The sequence below is a fragment of the Chroicocephalus ridibundus genome, chromosome 4 (assembly GCF_963924245.1).
Source record: "Chroicocephalus ridibundus chromosome 4, bChrRid1.1, whole genome shotgun sequence".
In the NCBI taxonomy this organism is placed as follows: Eukaryota; Metazoa; Chordata; class Aves; order Charadriiformes; family Laridae; genus Chroicocephalus; species Chroicocephalus ridibundus.
Genome location: NC_086287.1, coordinates 56562197 through 56582908, shown reverse-complemented (window position 1 = coordinate 56582908; position 20712 = coordinate 56562197). Strand labels below are relative to the sequence as shown.

The 20712-nt window shown below is 37.3% G+C and overlaps 1 protein-coding gene across 6 annotated transcripts in view; it reads right to left on the bottom strand.

The window, feature by feature from the left end:
* The window catches only part of VRK1 (VRK serine/threonine kinase 1), a 35564-nt gene extending 20699 nt beyond the window's left edge, over positions 1–14865 (bottom strand). For 2 of the 6 annotated variants that reach the window (XM_063334185.1, XM_063334190.1), the window contains exons 1-7: positions 14495–14607; positions 8233–8394; positions 6597–6652; positions 2185–2254; positions 1709–1796; positions 612–720; positions 380–472 (exon numbers count right to left, since the gene is read on the bottom strand). In XM_063334185.1, coding sequence (XP_063190255.1) covers positions 380–472; positions 612–720; positions 1709–1796; positions 2185–2254; positions 6597–6652; positions 8233–8394; positions 14495–14504 — 588 coding nt within the window. In that variant the 5' untranslated portion in view covers positions 14505–14607. Of the gene's footprint in view, positions 1–379; positions 473–611; positions 721–1708; positions 1797–2184; positions 2255–6596; positions 6653–8232; positions 8395–8949; positions 9016–14494 lie in introns of those variants that run through there. The other 4 variants (XM_063334186.1, XM_063334187.1, XM_063334188.1 and 1 more) reach the window with 4 other exon arrangements.
* Positions 14866–20712: the final 5847 nt, after the last annotated feature.

Sequence of the window (20712 nt, the reverse complement as noted above, 5' to 3'; positions counted from 1 at the left end):
ATTTTTCCAAGTAACAGAACATTTATCTGATGGGTTTCCTGAACAAAGGAATAAGGTAACAACGCAGACAGGCAAACATAATTTACCAGCGTACTATATAATTTTAAGCTTCCACCTGCAAATACCTATTTGTGAATAATTTTTTTTCTAATCCTGAAAATTTCTCTAGAATATTATTTAGGCCAAATAGTCAATTTGATAACTGTCCAGCAAAATGCATAAAAAAATTGTCAATTATTAACTAGATACAAATGTCAAGCAGAAATGATGTTACCATATAGATTCTTAAAAATGAGCTTCTGCTAGATTTCACAGGTTCAAAGCACTTGTGTTGTCAAATAGAAGGTTTAAAACAAGGAATAAAATGCATCAGAAATACCTGATTAGGGTTCTTGTAACTCATAAGAAGGTTTGATGCCTTGATGTCTCCGTGCACATATTCATGCTCGTGGACATATTCCAGAATATCAAGCTAACAAAACAAAATACAGTCATATAAATGCAGTACCCAGCTCCACCCAGCAGAGGACCTGTACTCAGCACAAAAGTGTGATTTAACCAAAAGACTTACACGGGGAAAGCGGATTAAAAAATATATTTTTTTAACTTACTATTCTCAGGCCTAATTGTAGCACAGTTTTATGGGGAAATCGCTTTGCATTCTCTTCAAATGTTTTCTGAAGATCTTTGCCAAATCGGTCCATTATCATAAATCGATATCTAAATTCAAGGGAAAAAAACCCAACAAACAAAAACAAAACAGCAAACATATTGAATTGTACTTAGCAAAGTATTTTATCTATATGTTAATTGTACAAATTGCTGATTGAAAACATCTCTTAAAAGATAAACTGCAGATACACAGAAAATAAATATGTGGGAAATACCTGACTTTTTTTTTTTTTTAATGTTGTACATCAATTCCTAACTTTTTTACATCAGCTAGTCAAAAGTTTGTCCATCAAAAGAACTGTTGTTTATTCCTGGCTAGTTATGCAAGTATAACAAGTACACTGACCTACTATAAGCTAGTAGAACTGTTTTGCAGCAGAGAACTACTAAAACTCCTTTGCAGCACAGCTGCTTAGAGAAAGACACTAGGAAACAAGAACTCTTACAGAAACAGATGTAACATTCAAGAGCAAGCAACAAAACCCCTTCACGACATGGAACAATACTAAAAGCTATCCCTAGACTGAAGACAAATTTAACTAGCAATTATTCTAGCTCATAGATTAAGTAAAAAAAAAAATATTCCTAGGGAAAATAAAATAAATTTAGAGAGAGCACTAAGTCCTTTATATGTGTGAGTGAAAATACTCTTTAAGCACACATCACACCAGAAGAAAAACTTCAAAAGTAGTCATATTATTCAAGGACTTACACATTAGAAGTCAACTTTATTTTAATTTAAATATGAATAGCTGCTAAACCACATATGTATAGCATCACTGCATTACAGCAATGCTCAAAACAAATGAAAACTAATTCACAAAGAATATAATAGGCACAAATACAAGTAAAAAACTGAGTACAGATAAATGTACCTATTCATCTATTCCTTAAACACACCCTGTTACAAACATGAAACTCTCTAGCAGAAATGAACATGAAGATAGGTGGAAAATACATCTTATAAATTAGGTTAAAGGGGACAGTGGTTATGGATGAAATAAATCCCAGTATATGCCAACAAAAGAATATTCACCTGTTTCCATTTTTTTCATGCAAGCCAGAACCCCAATATCTTGGTACACCTAAGTATTTCAGTTTATGGGACTTAGTCCAATTCTGAACTGAAAATATAAATCAAGATAAGTTAATGAATTTGCATCAGTAGAGAATTACATAAAAAGGGAGTACTCTCATCGCTTACAGTTTCTGCATACGTGTGAGCTGCTTATTTCACGGAAACTTGTATGCAAAGTATACTGGAAAGTTAATGATGTATCTGTTGTAGGGACAGAGATGCAACTAAAGTTTCAATTTAGACAATACCATCAAAACAACTACAAAGAACATCTTACCAAACACCCCTGATTTTACTATATGTCTGAATCAGATCTCAATCATTTAAAAATAATTTTGAAAATGACCTTAAAAGATTCTCTTAAAGTTCGACCTCTAGGCTCTCTTTTCCTAAATGCTTGTAGTTCATTAAAAACATTTTAATAGACTGCTTACTTTCATCTGGCTTAGCAGCTCGCATGTAGAACTTTAACTCAGTAAAAAGAGGTCCATTCTGGCTGGGTTCCTTTAAGACAATTTAAAATTAGTTAAAAACTGCTGTGTTAGTGCCTAATAATTATTAAAAGCTCACAAAACGTAACATTCACCCTATAAAAACATATTCTCCTTCAAATGCTCTACGCAGTGCTGATAAACACAAACAAAGGTTGGCTCTAAAAAGTTATTTTTGTTATAAATTTCTTAACATTAAGGGTATCAAAGAATTCTTTCCCATAACAAAATATTAAGAATTACAAATTAACTGAAATGTATAGAAATATTACCAATAATTGGCAGCAAAAGTTTAGCAGAGAACATTGTACAACATTATCTCAGATTTTCCAGATTATAGCTGGATTGCATCAATTGCAATAGCCATTAGCGAGCCTAAAATAACACCTGCAATGATTTGATGGAAAAATCTTAACAAAAGTTAAATTCTTGCTAAACTTAAGGTAAAAATCAAGGTAACCAAGGTGAAATTTACAAGATAAAAATTGCAGAGGATTTCACAATTTCTCTTAAACTAAATTATAAGGACTACTACACCTATTTTGACCTCAGAGTCTATGTTGTATTTAAGCTAACAGAAGGTATTTCAGTTCCGTTTTCTAGGGACAAATCTACAGTAACCACGAATTCCAAGTAAAGTGCAAGAGAGAATTCTGTTTGAAAACACCAAAACTTTGAAATACCGCAAGAATTGCAAATGGGCAAGTACCTTAACTCTGCATTTCCAGAACTTAGCACAGAAAAAAAAGTGATTTAAACTCTTGCAATTTCTAAGTGATTGATTTTGAGATAAGCTTAAGCAATTTACTTTAGTCTAGTTACTCATATATGTCCAAATTCATTTTATCTCAGTGAAAATACCCATTTTGGAATATCCTACGCTTTAAAAAAGCTATCAAAAAAAAAAGTATGTGATTACTGGCAAGAAACCCAGAAAGAATACAATCGTGTGATATTAGCATACTTTTAATTGTAACTTTTAAATGCAGATGTAATGACCCAGAAAGTGGCTAAAGGCCAGACTGTACCACTCAGCTAATAGAGATTTACTCCTGTCCAACAGTAATGAAGCAATGTAAAGAGGTTGAACACACTGATGAACGTGAGCTTTAATGTGCATCTGATGTATTGGCTCAGAGACAGAGCGTGAAGATGGGTGAGAAGGAGAGCAGACACCAGCTTAGGCACTGCTCCTGGGCCTGGACACTTGATTACAAAGCTACTGCCTATCTCCACCACCCTTTTTCCAGCAGCGTTGCCCTGACAAACAAGGGATTCAAGACCTCGGTTTTCTGGCCCCTCCTTGTGGGACCAACGTTCAGACTCAAGCCACGAACCAGAAAAAAAAACCCAATGAGATCAAAGCACATAAATTTTGGTACATGCATATTTACATTCATTTAGCTTATTTATCCAATATGGACAACAAATTAGATTATATATACAGAGGAGAAGGGTTGAATAGCTGAATTCTTATACTGCAGTTATCTCAAACAAATGTTACTTAACCTATTCACTTGTTTCTGTGTAGCATAATCCATTAATACTCTAACTTAATTAGAATATAAATTATACATATTATTTTGATTCAATTTACACAGGTTTGAAAAATGTTATCGTCTTACTGAAATACAGCAAAAAACTGTAGGTGTTAAAAAGTCTTAAAATATTTATCTTTAAATAAATTATTCCACAAAAAATTATGTCTCGGTGCTGAAAAAAAGATAAATCTTTCTCAAGTCGGAGCAAATGCTGAAAATCTGGTATCATTTCATACTTGAGGGGATGGATTGGATAAATGATTTAACCACAAAACAGATCTTCGTGTTGACTATGAAGCTGTTTCCCCATAATACCATTAATTCTACATACAGATAAATAAATGCATACGCTATGTTAAAAAGGCTCATATAATGATGTCCAATATTTGCCATACTCATCGTCTTATAATATGCTAAAACCAGAAAGACTTCAAACATAAATTTCTACAACTTTACGCCCAGGGTCATTCTAAACACATGATTTGCAAAACTGAAATTAAAGTCTAATTAGAAAAGATATCATAATGAAAGAGATTATGGAGTACGTGTCGAAACCCAACAAATTTCTTCAAGTAGTTATTTTAAGAATTCTGATCTTTTTCAGTCAGCAATTTAATGAAGCGTTATTAAACTCTGCATCCACTCCTGAACAATGACATCTGAAAGGTCCACATGTTAAAAAGCATTTCCTTTTTTACTAAAAACTGTGATTCATTTCGTACTGCTCAGACATCAATACTATGAGGATATGTCAAAGACTAAGCCAATTTCCATCCCACTTTAATAGCTTAATTTCAAGAACATTACTATAGAAGCACGTATTTTGTTAAACACTAATAATTGTTCAAAGCTGTTAACCACTTTGCTTCAGCTGATGGATCAACTAGAATTCACCCAGGCTTTAGAAAACAGGCCCTTATCTGTAGTTGTGTTATACTAGACTGTAGAGGCATAATACGTTATGGGTCATTTGTGAGGGCAGCACAAAGACTGGGGCTACTTTTTATTGCCATAAAGACAAAATTATAAAAGACAAATTAAAAGTGAGTAGTCATCTGGGAGATTAGCAATGGAGGTATTTACAAATTGCTGCAACAAAGTGAATCTAGCATAAAAGCAACCCAGAAGTTATGGCAACTCTTCTTATATTCAGAGCCCAAAGTGGAAGAGAAGCAGATGGACAGGTTTCAAACTCAGGGGAAGAGGGAGGATGCAATTACACACAGCATAAAATAATGTCTGTCTGATGATTTTCCAAGCAAGTCAAACTGGATTCTTCCATGAAAAGTTAAATGGAGCTCTGCTTCCTGATCAGTGCAAACTCATCAGGAGCCAGTAATTAGGAGCCATTGCCTCTCAAAGGCAAGCCACCACTGATAACTTGAATGTCTGTTATCTACCTCTAACAGGCCACAGCTCCTGCATAATGGACACCCTCTGCCCTTGATGGTACTGGTTGGTCATACAAAAGCAGATCGCCACCATGCAATAGCTGCAGGCCGGGACTCCCGGTCTGTGTGGAATTCCTGCCCACAAACACCCAAGGCAGCAGCAGCATGGTGATGTTCAAAGTGTGGTCGTTTGGCATTTCTATCGTAAGTGATGCTCTTTTCAGCAAGCAGACACGTTTCAGAACGAGGGTCATCAACAGTATCTTGGGGTGTCCAAACAGTATCAAAACCAGTACTCTAGAATTTCCCTACAGTCAGCAGATATAAATACCAAGATCAAAGGCACACACTAACTAAAATGTATTTTATTCTAAATTAACCTGATATTCTACTTCCATGAACAAATGTTAAAAGCATTAACACATTTACATAAGTGGCCATCTATTGTGGTAAAGCATTTCAGTCTCGCCATATAGTTTAATAAAATAAAAGATTAAAACATTGCAGTTCTGAACTGAAGAAAACTTTTTTTTTTTTTTTTTTTTTTTTACAATGTGAACTTCTTGTACAGTTTTCTGGTATTTGCTTTCGTCACAGGAGCAGAAGTACCACCATGATAATGAATGAATGGTTTGGATCTACTATGGATATTCCCATATTCCCACTTTTTTTACTAAGACTTTAATCAGGGAATCATATACAATAGTAAGGTCTATATAAGATAATCCAGCAAAATTTAAGAAAAAATACTTTATACCTTAGGAAGAGGACATTACAGCCAAATCACGTTAAATAAATATTTTTTATTTTATGATTAAAAACATAAGAAAATTTCAACTAATAAAAAGAATTTGCTGATTTGCTACAATGGGCTAAAAATGAGCTATCAACAATGCTTTTTCTTCTCCCTAATCATTAGATTAAAAATATTATGTATCAATGCCATTTTAATTCAGTAGAAATTAGAATATGTATGTGTTTTATGATACAACATTTAAAGGACTATTTCTGTGGGGACGTCAGGAATCAAAGTTTTGCTGTTTGTACTCCCAAGCCATCTGTCAGCTTACCAACATCCAGTGGTGAGCAACAGTTCACACAGATTCACTGCTGAATCACAGAAATTCTCCAAAAGCTAGCCAGATTTCATTAATTTTGTGATATTTGGGCTGTTTACAGGAAGCAGCAAATAAAACAGAATCTGATCTATTTCATGAACCTTTATCAACTTCGCTGGTGTTCCACCCTCATACATAGGCGTCCCAATTCTCAGCAGTGTTCCTCTGTATCACCACACTTACTTTTATTTTAAACAGCACTATGCAATTGCATTATTTTCAGTCAGATGATGTTTTAAATGACACATGCTATTCTAGAACAAACGTTTTAAAGTTGTGAAGTAAAGATTCAAGCGCTCTCTTACCACTTTTGCAACATAAGGTGCATCACTGCCAACCGACTTTGAAGAATTAACATCAGCTGTTAAAAAGGAAGCGCTTGTTAGTAGTAGGAGAGGAAACTGTCACAAAACAAACTTATTTACTATACAGCACGGACAAACAAACAACAAAGCTATTAAATACTGACATGAACATATCTCAGTACCTTAGACTTTGGTAAGAGAACTACTATATATGGCAAGACTGCTCTACATGGATATGGTCTTGCATTGTCCCTTCTGCTTCAGGAATACAGGCAGTTTACTAAATAAAGGAGTTCTTTTTTATAGTTCAATAACTTTTTCCTAGTCAATAGCATTTCTTTCATTTTCTAGGACTGTGATGAACATACACAGTTGCGGACATAAAGATGAAAAACACATTCTCTCTACTATTTTGCCATGTCACATATCCAAAAGTGGCTTTCTGTTACTACTATGCTGTTATTTGTGACAGAAGGAGATACAGGTATGAAGGGCATCAAGTTAGGCAAGCACGAAGTACAGGAAGAGTCAGAGGCACGGCTTTGTGCAAATGATGGGGAAACAAATGCGGAGCAAGCTTTGGCTTGAACAAAGCAGGAATTCTTAACATGAAGGACTACACAATTTGAGTGAGCTGGAACTCCAGCCTCAGTAAATTTAGTAGCTCATTGAGCAAGGCTGAGTAAGTACTAGAGAGCTTCTTTGGCAAGAAGCCACCCACTGGTCCTGTTTTTCTTCTTAATCCACTTATGCTGCAGTCTGTTCATTTTGAAAGCAGGACAGCTTATTAATTTTTTTTTTCAACTCAGTATGAATTCAGTGCAACTTTTTCACCAAGAGGAGGAAGACCATAAATGCATAGCAAAAGAAAACCTTGTTATCATGATCACATTAACTTTCATACCTTCAAAATTGTTTGGAACATGACTAGGGGCAATCAATGTTTTTAATTCCCTGAGGTATCCTCAAGATCTCTCTAATCCATTCATCTGTTCAAATAACAGAAATACTAAGTATGGAACACTATCCACTAAAATTTTTCTCAAAGTCAATAAACAGCATTGAGAAACAAGATCTGTGTTGATGCTTTAAACTGCAAAGTCCAAGATTTCAATTTGTTTTGAGCATTGGTTACATAAAAAAAAAAAAAAAGGTATATGACATGTCAGGAGTTCACAAGGCAATGAAAAAGTCAAAAGCAGCACCGAAGTGAAAACCAGCCAAAATACCAGCTGATCAGTAGCCTCCATAGAATATGCTTAAACAGTTTCAGTTCAGAATATGTGATATAAGGACACTCATTCAAAAAATCCCTTCTTTCAGCCAGACCAAAAATAAAATTTAAATAAATACTACATTATCCTTTCACTGCTGAAAAGTAATAAAGATTTTGGTTTAAGAAAATGAATGAACTACCAGTGGAATCTCAAACAACCACAGTTCTTACAACGAGCATTTGTCCACTCTTGTCTTTTTTTCCAACATCACGAACCAAGCTAAGGTTCTAGTAAAAAAGACTACTTGAAGACACTCTGCATTTCTAACTTAGGGTCAATTTTTAATTGCCTTGAATAAGGATAAACATCTTACACGAAGGATAAACATTTTGACGCATTATCAAAGATAATTAACTTACCAAGGTATAGGCGTCCAAAGCCTCCTTGCCCTATAGGGACACCTAATTTCCATTCTTTTCTTGATGTATCTGCTAGAACCTCCCCCACAGCAAACACTTCAGCAAGTTTCCTTTTTGCAGGGGCTCTTTTCCCAGCAGTCTTCTTATTATATGGCATTTTCCCTGGAGGGAGAGGAAGGAAGGGAAGGAAAAAATAATAAAAAGCATAGGTTACATGCTGACCGGTCTTATTTTATGTAGAAATCTGTTAGAAGCATGAAAAAGTATGCATTGTTTAAGTTTTAATTTGTTACTACAAAGGTACTCTAAAAGAAATACAGTAGTTTCTTTGCATGAATTCTAAGTGAAAAACAACTGATTTTTGCAGGCATCACAAAAAAATTTGACAGCAAAAATCTTCACAAAAGAAACCTATTAGAAGACCTTGTATAATACAGGCTAGAAAAAACCCAGAATCTGTCTTACTCAATCAATCACAACCAATCATAGATCTAAACGTAAAAAAAAGTAAACTAATGAAATAAAGCTCATCAGTTTTCCTGATGAAAATACAAAAAAAAAATTAAGCCATTAAGCCAGTTAATTATTTTTTCCTCCTGTATAACTGCTAGCAACAAAAATGAATGCCTGCATATTGTTCACAGGGCAGCTTTTAGTAGACCATCAACAAACTAGTACATAACTACCTATTTTGAGATCATAAATGTAAAGTATTACCGTTGCCTTCTCACAGCCTCAAGACTCAGATAAGCAGTATTTCCAGAAGTAACATAACGGCCCACTGGAACCAAACCCGCACATCTTGCTGCGGAACAGGTCTCATTTTGAGCAAATAAATGTTTTAAGTTTTTAGCAGAGACAGATTTTGATTCAGGAAGAACTGAGTTCGGCAAAGAGTGCGCTAGATCTCTTTAAACACAAGGCCTTTGTGATACGTTTTACAAAGAACTGATCTTTCCCTCTTATCCTATGAAGATACAAGCATACAAACAGAGACACGGTTATTTTCTAAAAGATACCGTTCTGACTGGTGGGGTTTTATTACTTTTATTTTACTTGGGGAAGTGGAAGGAATATTAATACACAGTTCAGGAAGTTTCTGGATAGCAAAGTATCTTTTTCCTATTAGTCTAGATACTCAATACAATAACCCTAAGCCAAATACAGTTACTTAACATCAGTTTTCCTCTTTCAGTTCTAATGTTCCTCTAGGACTTTTTTTTAATTTCCCAAGTAGAAAATTACGTAACTATGACAGCTGTTCCAAAAGTGCTCCCACCTCTACAAATCTCTTTTCAGACTGGGTAATACCTTCAGGAAATCTTCTTCCCCAAATAATGTCTGTCACCCAACTAACATCGGAAGAGAACAGCCCACTCTTTTCTCTACATTTCTCCCATTACTAAATGCAAGAATAACTATCAAGTTTCCCGAAAATGTTACTCTGTCCGCAAATACCCAGCTGCAATTGACCAAATCCCTAGGTGTGGAATGTGACAATGGCTGGAATACTCCACGGGGATGGGATGTGCCCAAGGAGCTCACTAAACACAAAAGGAACTGGTGGGTGGCCTTTGTTTTAGGTAAACAGCTAAACAACAGTTGAGTGGAGATCAAAATTGTTAAGTGGATCAAACAGCGGTGTAAATGTCTCCCTGAGTTAGTCAGGCCAGCGTGGGGGGAGTGAATATGAGGCTTAGCTCAACATAAGAGTATAAAAACTAAACAACTATCAAAAGAATTTTGAAGAGAGCAATGGGCTTGAACTGGTTTCAACCCAGGTATTCCTTCCCGGTGGCTGGGGACACCAGCATCATGACAGTAAGCATGTTATAGAGACAAGTAATGGGAATCACATCGGTATTGTGACTGAACTGCATATTGCAATTGCTGTATGTTGCAAAGTGTAATTTACATTTGTATTGTTTTCAGTATATTTTATAATCACTCCTAAATCAGAAATCCTGTATAACATCGACTACCTTCAAATATGTAAATTTGACATTATATATTATGCCCTCCATGCATTGAAGAGCTAAAAGAACCTGGTCAGAGCGTATTGAACTCTGTCAGCAAGCAGTCTGCAGGCACCACAGTCATTCAATATAGGAATAAACGCAGAAGAGAACATGTATGATTCCATGCCAAAGAAAAGTTCTGCTTTTTCAGCATCCTTACGAATCTGAGAAGTAACTTTGTGTCATAGAACCACGGCTGAATACCTACTGCAGTTAAACAAATAACTTCAACAAAAAAGTATTAAGAAATACCCACATCACAGGAAGAGACTGGTTTTTTATCAATACCTACATTGCACAAGCTTACTCATTATCACAAAACAGGATGTTTTAATTCTGCATTTCTTTCCCACATTCCCACTTACTTCTATACAGTAACATTCTCCCCTGTATTCAAGATATAGTTTGGGCATTTTACACTTAAATTTTAAGACTAACTTTACCCACAGCTTTTTCCATACCCTGTCTTCAAGAAACTCCTCTCTTTACAACTCTTCATCTTTTTTTTTTTTTTTTTAAATTATGTTCAAGTACTGTCTTAGAGGAAGGTTCTTCCTCCATATTTTCTCCAGGAGAAAAATGGGACTTCCAAGCACCAAATCCAATTCCAGCAATCTCAGCTAAGACCACACCAATGAGAACATAACACCTTCTGGTGGCAAAGCACCAGAAGGAACATAGAGTAGCGGCAATGGCTGGCTACATGTTGATATCACTTACAAGAGCAGGCCAAAAAGATCACAGCAGACCTTTAAGCAGCTCCTCAGGACACGCAGATCAGGAAAAGGCCTGACACAAAGGACAAACTGAAACCATTAGAAGTGGTAAGGAGAAAATAAAGCAGAAGCCTTGAGCCCCAAGGCTGACTCAGATAAGGAGGGGGAAAAAAAAAGCGCAAAAATCATCAGTGTTGCCTAATGACTCAGATGCAAGACAAAAACCACGCTCACTGTCATCTAAAAGGTACAAAAACATATACAAAGTGAGCATACTATCTTCAAGCTAAGAACAATACGAGAGACATAAACAGGGCTTGAAGGACTGCATCCCTTGACCTCTGAGCTAGTATAAATAATGTCAGCAAGACTTGCGACACACGCACTTAGGTGCCTGAATGCTGTCCAGTAAAAGAAAAATTTGTAGCCCCTTTTTCGATAAAGCTAGCAAGGCAGTGAAATAAAACTATTGATATGCTTCACATCTTTGACATTCACAGGGAGCGTCTTAATAGTAGCCTTGCTTAAAAGGGAATTAAGTTTACTTAAAATAGGTCCTCGAGAGTATTAAAGAAGGAGATGGTGTTTCCCTCTTCCCCCCCACTTTTTTTTTTGTTTAACATGGTCAATAATTGTATGCCTGAAGGTATTCAGTTAAAAAAAAAAAAAAAAGAAATTAATGACAACTTCCCTTTACCCATCAAAGCAAAAATTCAAAATGGACATAAGTCTGAACGTCCCCAGCTGGGAACCCTGCCCTTAACAAATACACTAGATACACATACATGGTTTCTTGGCTGTCTATATTCATATCCATCTGTTAAGATGGCACTGTGCCTACTTACAAGTTGGTCAAACTATCAGTAGGCCATAGGTGCCAAACACTGATCGCTTTCAATGGGCAGCATGCACAATACTAAGCACTCTCTTTTTTACAAAAAAGCTGTTATCCATGGAAATATTTAAGCAATGGCTGCACATGCTTTCACATTTATTTGGACAAAACCATTCAAGGATCTTCTATTGATTGAAACTAAAAACACCTGGAGACAGCAAAAAATTTCTACATGAAAATATAGAACTGGGGAAAAAAAAAAAGACAAAAATAATGAAAAAAGATAATGACATTTTAGCGCAAATTCTTTTAAAATTCACACACACACAGAAAACAAAAAAAAGAAATCACCTTTAACTTGCCTACATCTCAATTACCTGTCTCCATCAGTAAATGGAAATATTTTGTATCCCACAGGTATTGTGAAGCTTAATTCATTAGTGCCTGCAACCACGCTGAAGTCCTTGGAAACAGAGTGCCACAGATGTCAAGTACTATACTATCATTCAAGTATCAAACAGACCTGACCCTACTTAGCTGGGGTACCCGACAAGAACAATTTTCAAGGTGCATGATTGTAAACAGCAGCATTTTGTGTGGCTACAATATGCTCAAAACAAAGATTTTGCTACTAACAGGTATGAATAACAGAAGTCTATTTGTCTAAACTCGCTCCAAAAGCCTCTTAGTACTACAAAGGCTATTTCTCCTGCTTCTCCCAAATAAAACATCTTGTAAGAAACTGAATACACTGTACTTGAGATATACAGACAATTTTGCATCAGTAGTGCTATTAGTGGTGTTATCTTTACAAACGTTGTCTGCAATGGTTGCTACTCTAGCGATACTTGAACTCTTAGAATAAATATGAATAGCCACTTCTCAACTTGTGCTGGCATCCAATCGCAATAAAACTCCAAAATTAATACAAATCAAATTTATTTTGAAGGAAATATTTCTGCTATGTGGCAAGTCAGGCTGGTTTCTTCCTGATCCTCCTCTTTTATTCGATGGAAATTGTCATTTTTATTGTTCTTTATCTCAGTAGGACCTATTTTCATTCTCAACACAGAGAAGGCATGCTGGTGACCTGTGCTTCTCTTCATGAATAGGTAGTCCCAGCAAGACCTGAAATCTATGCATCGTTAATACAGTTCATCAGTCATAGCAAGACATCTAAGTCTGTCTGCAAAGAAGGAAATAAAAGACAAGCGAAAAAACAAAAGCAAGTTTTTGCTCAAGGAGTGGGAGAGAAAGAATATGACACTTTAAGACTTCTAAATATTGTAGAACTGTTTCACAGGAGGGACCACCAAAAAAAAAAAAAAAAAAAAAGTACCTGAAGTATCATTGACTTGTAATACCAAGTGATGTAAATGGTGAACAAAGACTATCTTGCAGAAGCTGGACATTCTGTGACTGGTCTATCATTGTGTTACATTTTTGAGTAGCACTATAATCTCATTTCCTGGTGATTAAGATATCTAACAATTAATAGTACTTATGGAAGAAGAGGCACCAGGGTTCTTTCCCCCAAAAATAAGAAAAAGTAATTTTAGACAAAATGATTAAATGTACATTTGTAGATAACAATTAATGAGAAGCATTTAATCACAATAGTACCATACTGGACAAAGAATGTTTTTGGTTTTTTTTCTTTTTTTTAATTTTTTTTTTTAACAAGCACACTGCTGCGTGGCAGTCTTTTATAGAATGCAGCTTCTTCAGAGATAAGAAACAGTCATTTACAAGAGGAATTATTGCGTTGCTAACTAATTTTAAACTGCCTTCTCAAGAATACATTTTTATCTTCTGAAGAGTATTTAAGGTTCTCCTGAAAATCCTGAGCATCACTCAGACAGTTATTGCAATAAAGAACACAGTGATCTTTATAAGGTGCCAAATCATCTGTCACTCCAAATCGCCTCACCACCAAGCCAACAGCAAGTGTACCTATGCATGTAAGTGAGACATTTAACAGCTTTATGATAGTTTGGCATACTGTATAAAAATCATCAGCTGTGAAAATTCATTAGGAGTCCTACCTCATTTGAGGATTATCCCCAAGAATTAAGTGGGGAGCTTATTCCTACAGAGGAAGGCAGAAGACTTTTGACGCAGTAGTAGCTACGGGAAGCTTCACAATAGCTTTTATATTTTTGCTAATGATAAAAAGGGCCTATGGATTCCCTTAAGCACAAATTGAAAACCAAAGAAACCAGGCTGGTTCACCCTGCCTACAATCACCTAAGTCTTAAACAAGGAAGGTAAATGGCAAGAAATAGGAAGTGAAGAAAAGACATGACCGCTGACAAGACAGAAACCAGCTTATCCCAGTTCTGTCCCAATCCTAAAATTGGAGATTTTTATTTGTGATTTGTAGGCTTGTGTTAAAAAAAAATAAAATACTATGTTTAGCTTAAAGCAAAACCCAGGAATGCCTCCCAACCAAGGTACTACTTTGTTTGTTAGCCACACCGGGATGTTCTTGAAGGTGACAAATCTTTAAGTGGCACCGAGTATAGCTTTTATTCCACCTCGCCTTACCGCTAAAAAAAACAAAACAGAACACAAAAACCAGGAAGGAAAGCAACTTAGGCCGCTGCCACCAAAGGCAGCTTTAGAGAAAGGGGCGGGGGGGGGGGGGGGGGAGGTGCAGCGGACCCCAAGGGTGAAACTGTGCTTTTACCCACCTGCCCCCATTCTCTGCCTCCCTGACGGCACAAGGAGATGCCTTCGGCCTTCCCTACCCACCCTGGTAGCAGACGAGAGGGAGGAACAGGGCCCCAGCGGTACCACCAACCTCCTTAGCGAGGGAAGCGGGAAAACCCGTCCGGGGCCGCCAGGCAGGCCGAAGGGGAGGTGAAACAGCTCCCCAGAAATCTCCTCCTAAATAAAAAAATAATAAAAATTACACTCCAAAAGCAGACGCCGGCTGTCAAATACCTCCTCCGTGCCCAGGCCCGGCCGCCGCTCCTTCCGCCCCGTCTGAAATTCCCGCACTGCCAGGGGCCCTGAGGCGGCCCGCCCGCCCAGGCGCTCACCTCCCAGCATCGCCCTCGCCCATTGGTCGGCCTCGCCGCGGAAGGCCCGCCCTCGCCCCGCCTTGGCGGGCGCGGTGCCTGCTGGGAAGTGTAGTCCGTGACCTCCGCGGGCTGCCGCCCGCGGAGGTCACGGACTACACTTCCCAGCAGGCACCGCGCCCGCCATGGGCCAAGAGGTGAAGTAATTCCAGAGGGTAACCGTACGAAATCTCGGCGGTTTAAGCCGAAATAAGTTTGGAAAGGCCTTTGTCAGGCTCATGCCGTGTGGTGAAAACCCTTGTCAGGGAAACAGGGCAAGACACAGGCTGCTGGGTGTCCGGGGGATGAGGTAACGCAGCAGTTCTCCATCTTGTGTGATGTCCAGGCCGAAACCGACCCTTCCAGCACCATTACCTCGTTACATACCATAAACACCTCATTATTTTACCTGCTTACCCTTTCTGATTTCACCTACTATGGTCTCTCACAGTTGTGCAATGGAGCTTCTCCATCCTGCAAAGCAGCTCTTTGGCAACGCTTTGAAAAAGCCTGTATTTATCTGTATTTATTTAGTCCTGGTTTACTTTTTTTAGCAGGTTCTGTGATACTTAAATTGCTTTGAGTGCACAAGAACGTCTTGCAAAATTAATAATAATTTCAAAGTTTTATGCAAACCCATGCCTTCAAAGGGTCAGCATGGATTCTGACTCTTTCCTCCTGATTCTTTTTCCTCCCCATCCCAATCTCCTTTTCTTCAGGTAGGAGTCAAATCATACAGCATTGATTCACCTAGCAGGCCTGATCCATTTGTCATCCGGTATCACTACGTCTCCTTTTGTCGTCAGGTACAACTGCATGCGCACCCACACTTGCTTCTGCCAAGCTGTGAAGTGGGAGACAGACATGGAAGATTAAAGACATGCCAAAAGAGGAGATTTAGGGGATGAGGCAGCAACATAATAAGACAATGGTTTTGTGTTGTTAATTTGCTGGGAGTTTTAAATCTTAAAAAAAAGCATTATGTTTTCATGGCTACCATCTTCACATGCTGCAATTTTAGAGGTACTAAATAGCTTAAAACAAAAAACTATCATTCCATAGTACGTTTATCATGACAATACTTGTACAGATTTCCTTGAAAACTTGGGCTACACTAGAAATAATAGATACGTATTCTAGAAATCCTAGATACTCATGCAGATGCTCAGGAATCCGAACTGTTCTAAATGTTCTAGGGTATTACTGCTCATAGGAAACACCAAAAGATTGTTTGAAAGAAGCGGAGCACACTACCGCAAATGATACCATTTCACTTGAAGTACCATTGCTTTTAATATCAGATAACTGTGATCGTGAAAACATTTTAAGATGCTGATACAGAAAATAAAATGAAAAATTTAGTAGATACTCCATTCATACCTTTGGTGAAAAGCTGATCTTCAGTCTGTCAGTCTGAAAACAGTCTTAACAATGAAGACATAGAGATCTAAAGTAAATTCTGCTATCCCATCTAAAAGTTTGGCCAAAAAAATATTATCTTTCTCACATGAAGAGAGAAACCACACATCATCTGCCTCTGATTTTTCTCTGTTGAGCCAGTATAATCAGTTGCTTATATACCTGTCCTACTTCTGATTAACAAAAACATAAGATTCTGCCTGTAAAGTATCAGAGCAGAGTCTTTTATATATTAAGTTTCCATACGCTAACAGTCTGGGGTTTTGTTTAGCCTGTCTGGATGCATTTGCTTTAATACTGCTGCAGCTGGAGATTCTTCAAGTATTAACCAAATCCAAAGTGGCCACCACTTTCTCAGATGCTCCCTATATACTGACAATTGTTTAACTAGATCTTAGAAAAGCAAGTATTGACTAAACAATCAAAAGCATAGGATGGGTTTCTCATTATCATCCTTCACTGTAAGAGCATTCCAGGAATGTGCTAAAACTTCCAAATATGCTTGAAGAATTATTTTAGATTTGATAATTGTGTCTGATTCGTCTCCAGAGAAAAGACTTTATGTCTTTTCCTTAAAAGTTCTCTAATCTTAAATGAAATGGGTAATCCAATCTGTGTGTGCGCTACAGGTACAGCCGTTAATAAGAGTTCAAATGCTACTTTTAAATAGTAGTAAATATGCTATATATACTGTACTGTAGTATATAAGCAGTTACATACTTTCAATTTAGCAATGTGGATAAGAAGTATGACATTTTGAATGTGGCTTGACAAGAATGCCTGAAGAGATAGTGATCAAAATACAGTATGAGTTCATCTAAAGCATCTCATAAATTAACCTAGATTAACCTTGAAGGTTTTCAGAAGACTGGTGAATCTCCAGAGTAAATGAGGAATAGCCATTTCACAAATGGCTATTCTTTCGGGAGAGCTACATGTACTCATCAATTCCAGAAGACATGCAAGTTACATCCTCATTGCTAGGAGAATATTAAGAATGTTCCTCAAAAGACTCAAAATAGCACAAAGAACATTTGAATCCTCCTACCTCACCAAAAAAAAAAAAAGGAAAGAAAAAAAAGTGAAATGTTCCAAATGATGTAGCCTCACACTTTCATTCTACAGTAAGAAAACTGAGGCATAGATTGATTAAAATAGTTACTTAAGTTCTTCAGGGATTATTAGGCAAGGTCAGAAATGTAGCCCAAATCTCGTAACCAGGTTCAGTGCTTTCTCACAAGGCTGGGTAGAACGCAACACAGGAATGCATGAACCTGAGGTTAAAAATACCAAATAAGATAATATGACATGTCTGCAGGTTGTGAGAGAGTGTGTTATACTTCAGCTAGGCACATTTCTGATTTAGCATAGTGTTTTTCAGGCTGTGATTCGTGGACTAAAGGTCTGCAAGATATCAGAAGGGAGCCAAACATATCCTGGGCTGCATCAAAAACAGCATGGCCAGCAGGTGGACGGAGGTGATTCTGCCCCTCTAGTTTGCTCATCTGAGACACCACTTGGAGTACGGCATCCAGCTCTGGAGCCCCCAACACAAGAAGGACATGGACCTGTTGGAGCGGTACAGAGAAGGGCCACGAAAACGATCAGAGGTCTGGAGCAGCTCTTCTGTGAGGACAGGCTGAGAGAGTTGGAGTTGTTCAGCCTGGAGAAGAGAAGGCTCCGGGGAGACCTTATAGCGGCCTTTCAGTACTTAAAGGGGGCCTACTGGAAAGATGGGGAAGGACTCTTTATCAGGGAGTGTAGTGATAGGACGAGAGGTAACAGTTTTAGACTAAACAAAGGTAGATTTAGGTGGGATACTAGGAAGAAGTTCTTTACTGTGAGGGTGGTGAGGCACTGGCCCAGGTTACCCAGGGAAGTTGTGGCTGCCCCATCCCTGGAGGTGTTCAAGGCTAGGCTGGATGGGGCTTTGAGCAGCCTGGTCTAGTGGGAGGTGTCCCTGACCAGGGCAGAGGTTTTTGAACGAGCTGAACTTTAAGGTCCCTTCCAACTCTAACCTTTCTATGATACTATGGTTCTATGATATTGTAGCAAAAGATGCACACGTGCTTTTCCACATATAGATGAAAGTAAGCAAGCAACAATCTAGAAATGTAATAGTAGTACAACATTTACCTTAAGTTTTGTTCTTGAAAATTATAGCCATAAAACCTCACAAGGTTGTTGTTTACTTCTTTAGAAAAAAAGATTAAATGACCTTTGGATTTAAAAAGTTTGAATTTAAATGATGCAGTGGTATTTTTACATGACGTTCTTCACATTGCCACTCTTCCAAAAAATATAGAATTAAACGGCTCAGAACTCCAGTATGTGTCTCCTACCTGCAATCTTTTTTATTTTTCTAATTTGCAACATGAGGAAAGTCCTTATACATTTCACAAACACCTTGCCCTATTACACACAATGCTTTACAAAACCAAAATAAATTAAAAAAAGTCAAAAAATCAACAGACAATTCCAAAATGAATGGCAAGATTGTGCCGCCACAAATGGTTGATAAAAGAGTACATACGTACTGCACTTGGCTGTGCATTTTTGCCCATGTCCTAACTGGCGTTTGAGGACCACAGACGGGAGTAGAGATTAGAGATTACTGCTCCTAAAAATCACCACGGTATTTACTTCAAATTACAGTCCTCTTGAATTGCCAGACGAAAACAGTTTTGCTAAAAACCTGGTGGTCAGAGGCCTTAAACAGTTCGAGAAAGAACAGTGGTACGATCACATTCCGAGAAACAGTTCTTGACTCAGTAGCCATGTGTTACCACCCGCCCACCGTGTACCTGCTGTGGTGTACAAAGAATTCTGCTTCCCATCATAGCTATGTGTCCTCCTGCAGTGTGAGTACACTGCCACTAGGGAAAAAATGTGGTTACTGCAAACTTTCTTGCTTTTTTCCCTCTCGTTCACATTTCACACTATTTTCCTCAGTGGAAAGATGTGTATAATTTAAAGTGAAGGGTCTGGTTTTTTCCCTCTAATGTACTTTTATTAAATTTTAAAAGGATAATCACTATTCTCTAAGAATAGCAGTATGGCGCTCCGGAGTTGTCTTTGTTCATCCATTAATATACATTATAAGAGTATTTAAGATGATCTGCCTGGTAACCTCAGAGTTTGTGTGTATTTTAGGAGATCAGTACAACATCCTATCGTGTCTGTGTGCTCTACAAAGGTAGCTAGGAACAAAATTGGTTTTGCCTTGTGTTTAAGGTCTTTCCAGGTGTCTTTATAACTTTTGTTATAAAGTTAACTTATAACTCTTAGTCTTTAGCTTGGTCTTATATTAGTCTTTTTAACTTTTATTATAAAGACTAATTTTTGTTATAATGACTGCTTTTTGTATTTGATTAGATAGGAATTTGAATTTTTGTTTATTAATTCCTTCAGAATGCAGTGAATAAGAAACCAGAAAGAATCAACTATCATTTTGGATAGTCAATCCATTTGATGAGACAGCTTTATTGCTCAATAAAGTTACTACGCATCTGTCTAGAAAATTACACATGAGATAAGGCTGTCACCTAAGTTCTCCTCACCCAAGGAAGGTACAATATTGTTTCATAATAGGATCACGTTCTTAAAGAACTTCATGAAAATCACTTCAGCAAATAAATACCTACCCCTTTTTACAAATGAAGAATCGAAAGCAGAGATGCTGAGGGATGTGCTGAAGGAAATTTCTAATAAATGTCAAAGACCTGGATTTCTTCACTCCTTTTTCTATATTATGTATTACAAAACCATTATTAATTGTACTGTTCAAAACCTTAAATTCAAAATTGAGATGCTGAGGCAGGAAAGGTCTTTGTAAATCTTGCAGCTCTTTGAAAATACCCTCTGTATTCATTCCCCAAGTTAAGCAGTTAAATAGTTAGATGAAGGAATGGAATATGGGGAAGAAGAGGTCCAAACTCTACGGAATACTCAATAATTTAATGGAAAGGGGATGGAATATTAGAAGAATTAAGGAAACTACTGCGGAGGAAAAGCTAGAGAGAGCTGCAGATCCATCAGAAGTTTCACTTTTTCTGGAAGTTTTGTGATGCTAACAGACATGTGATTTGAAGCTGTTAAAGGGAATCGTTTTTAAATAACTTGAAGCTTCTAAGACTAGAGTTTGTTTGAAGTGCATTAAATTAATCCAAATTAAACGACTTTCATGAGTTTCTAAAGGGTTTGTATGTTTTCTTTGGTCAAGGTCCAAACTCTCATGCATGGGCAGTTTTTTCTACTTAAAAATAAATGACTAGACTGTCTTGGATGAGAAGAGTCTTCACCCATCTTAGTCAGAAGCTATATTTATAGGTATGCATATATTTTATCTGGGGAGCACTGTATATCCTATGCTGTAGATACATTCACATGCACGCGAACAACAGTACATGGAGTCTAACTATTACGATACA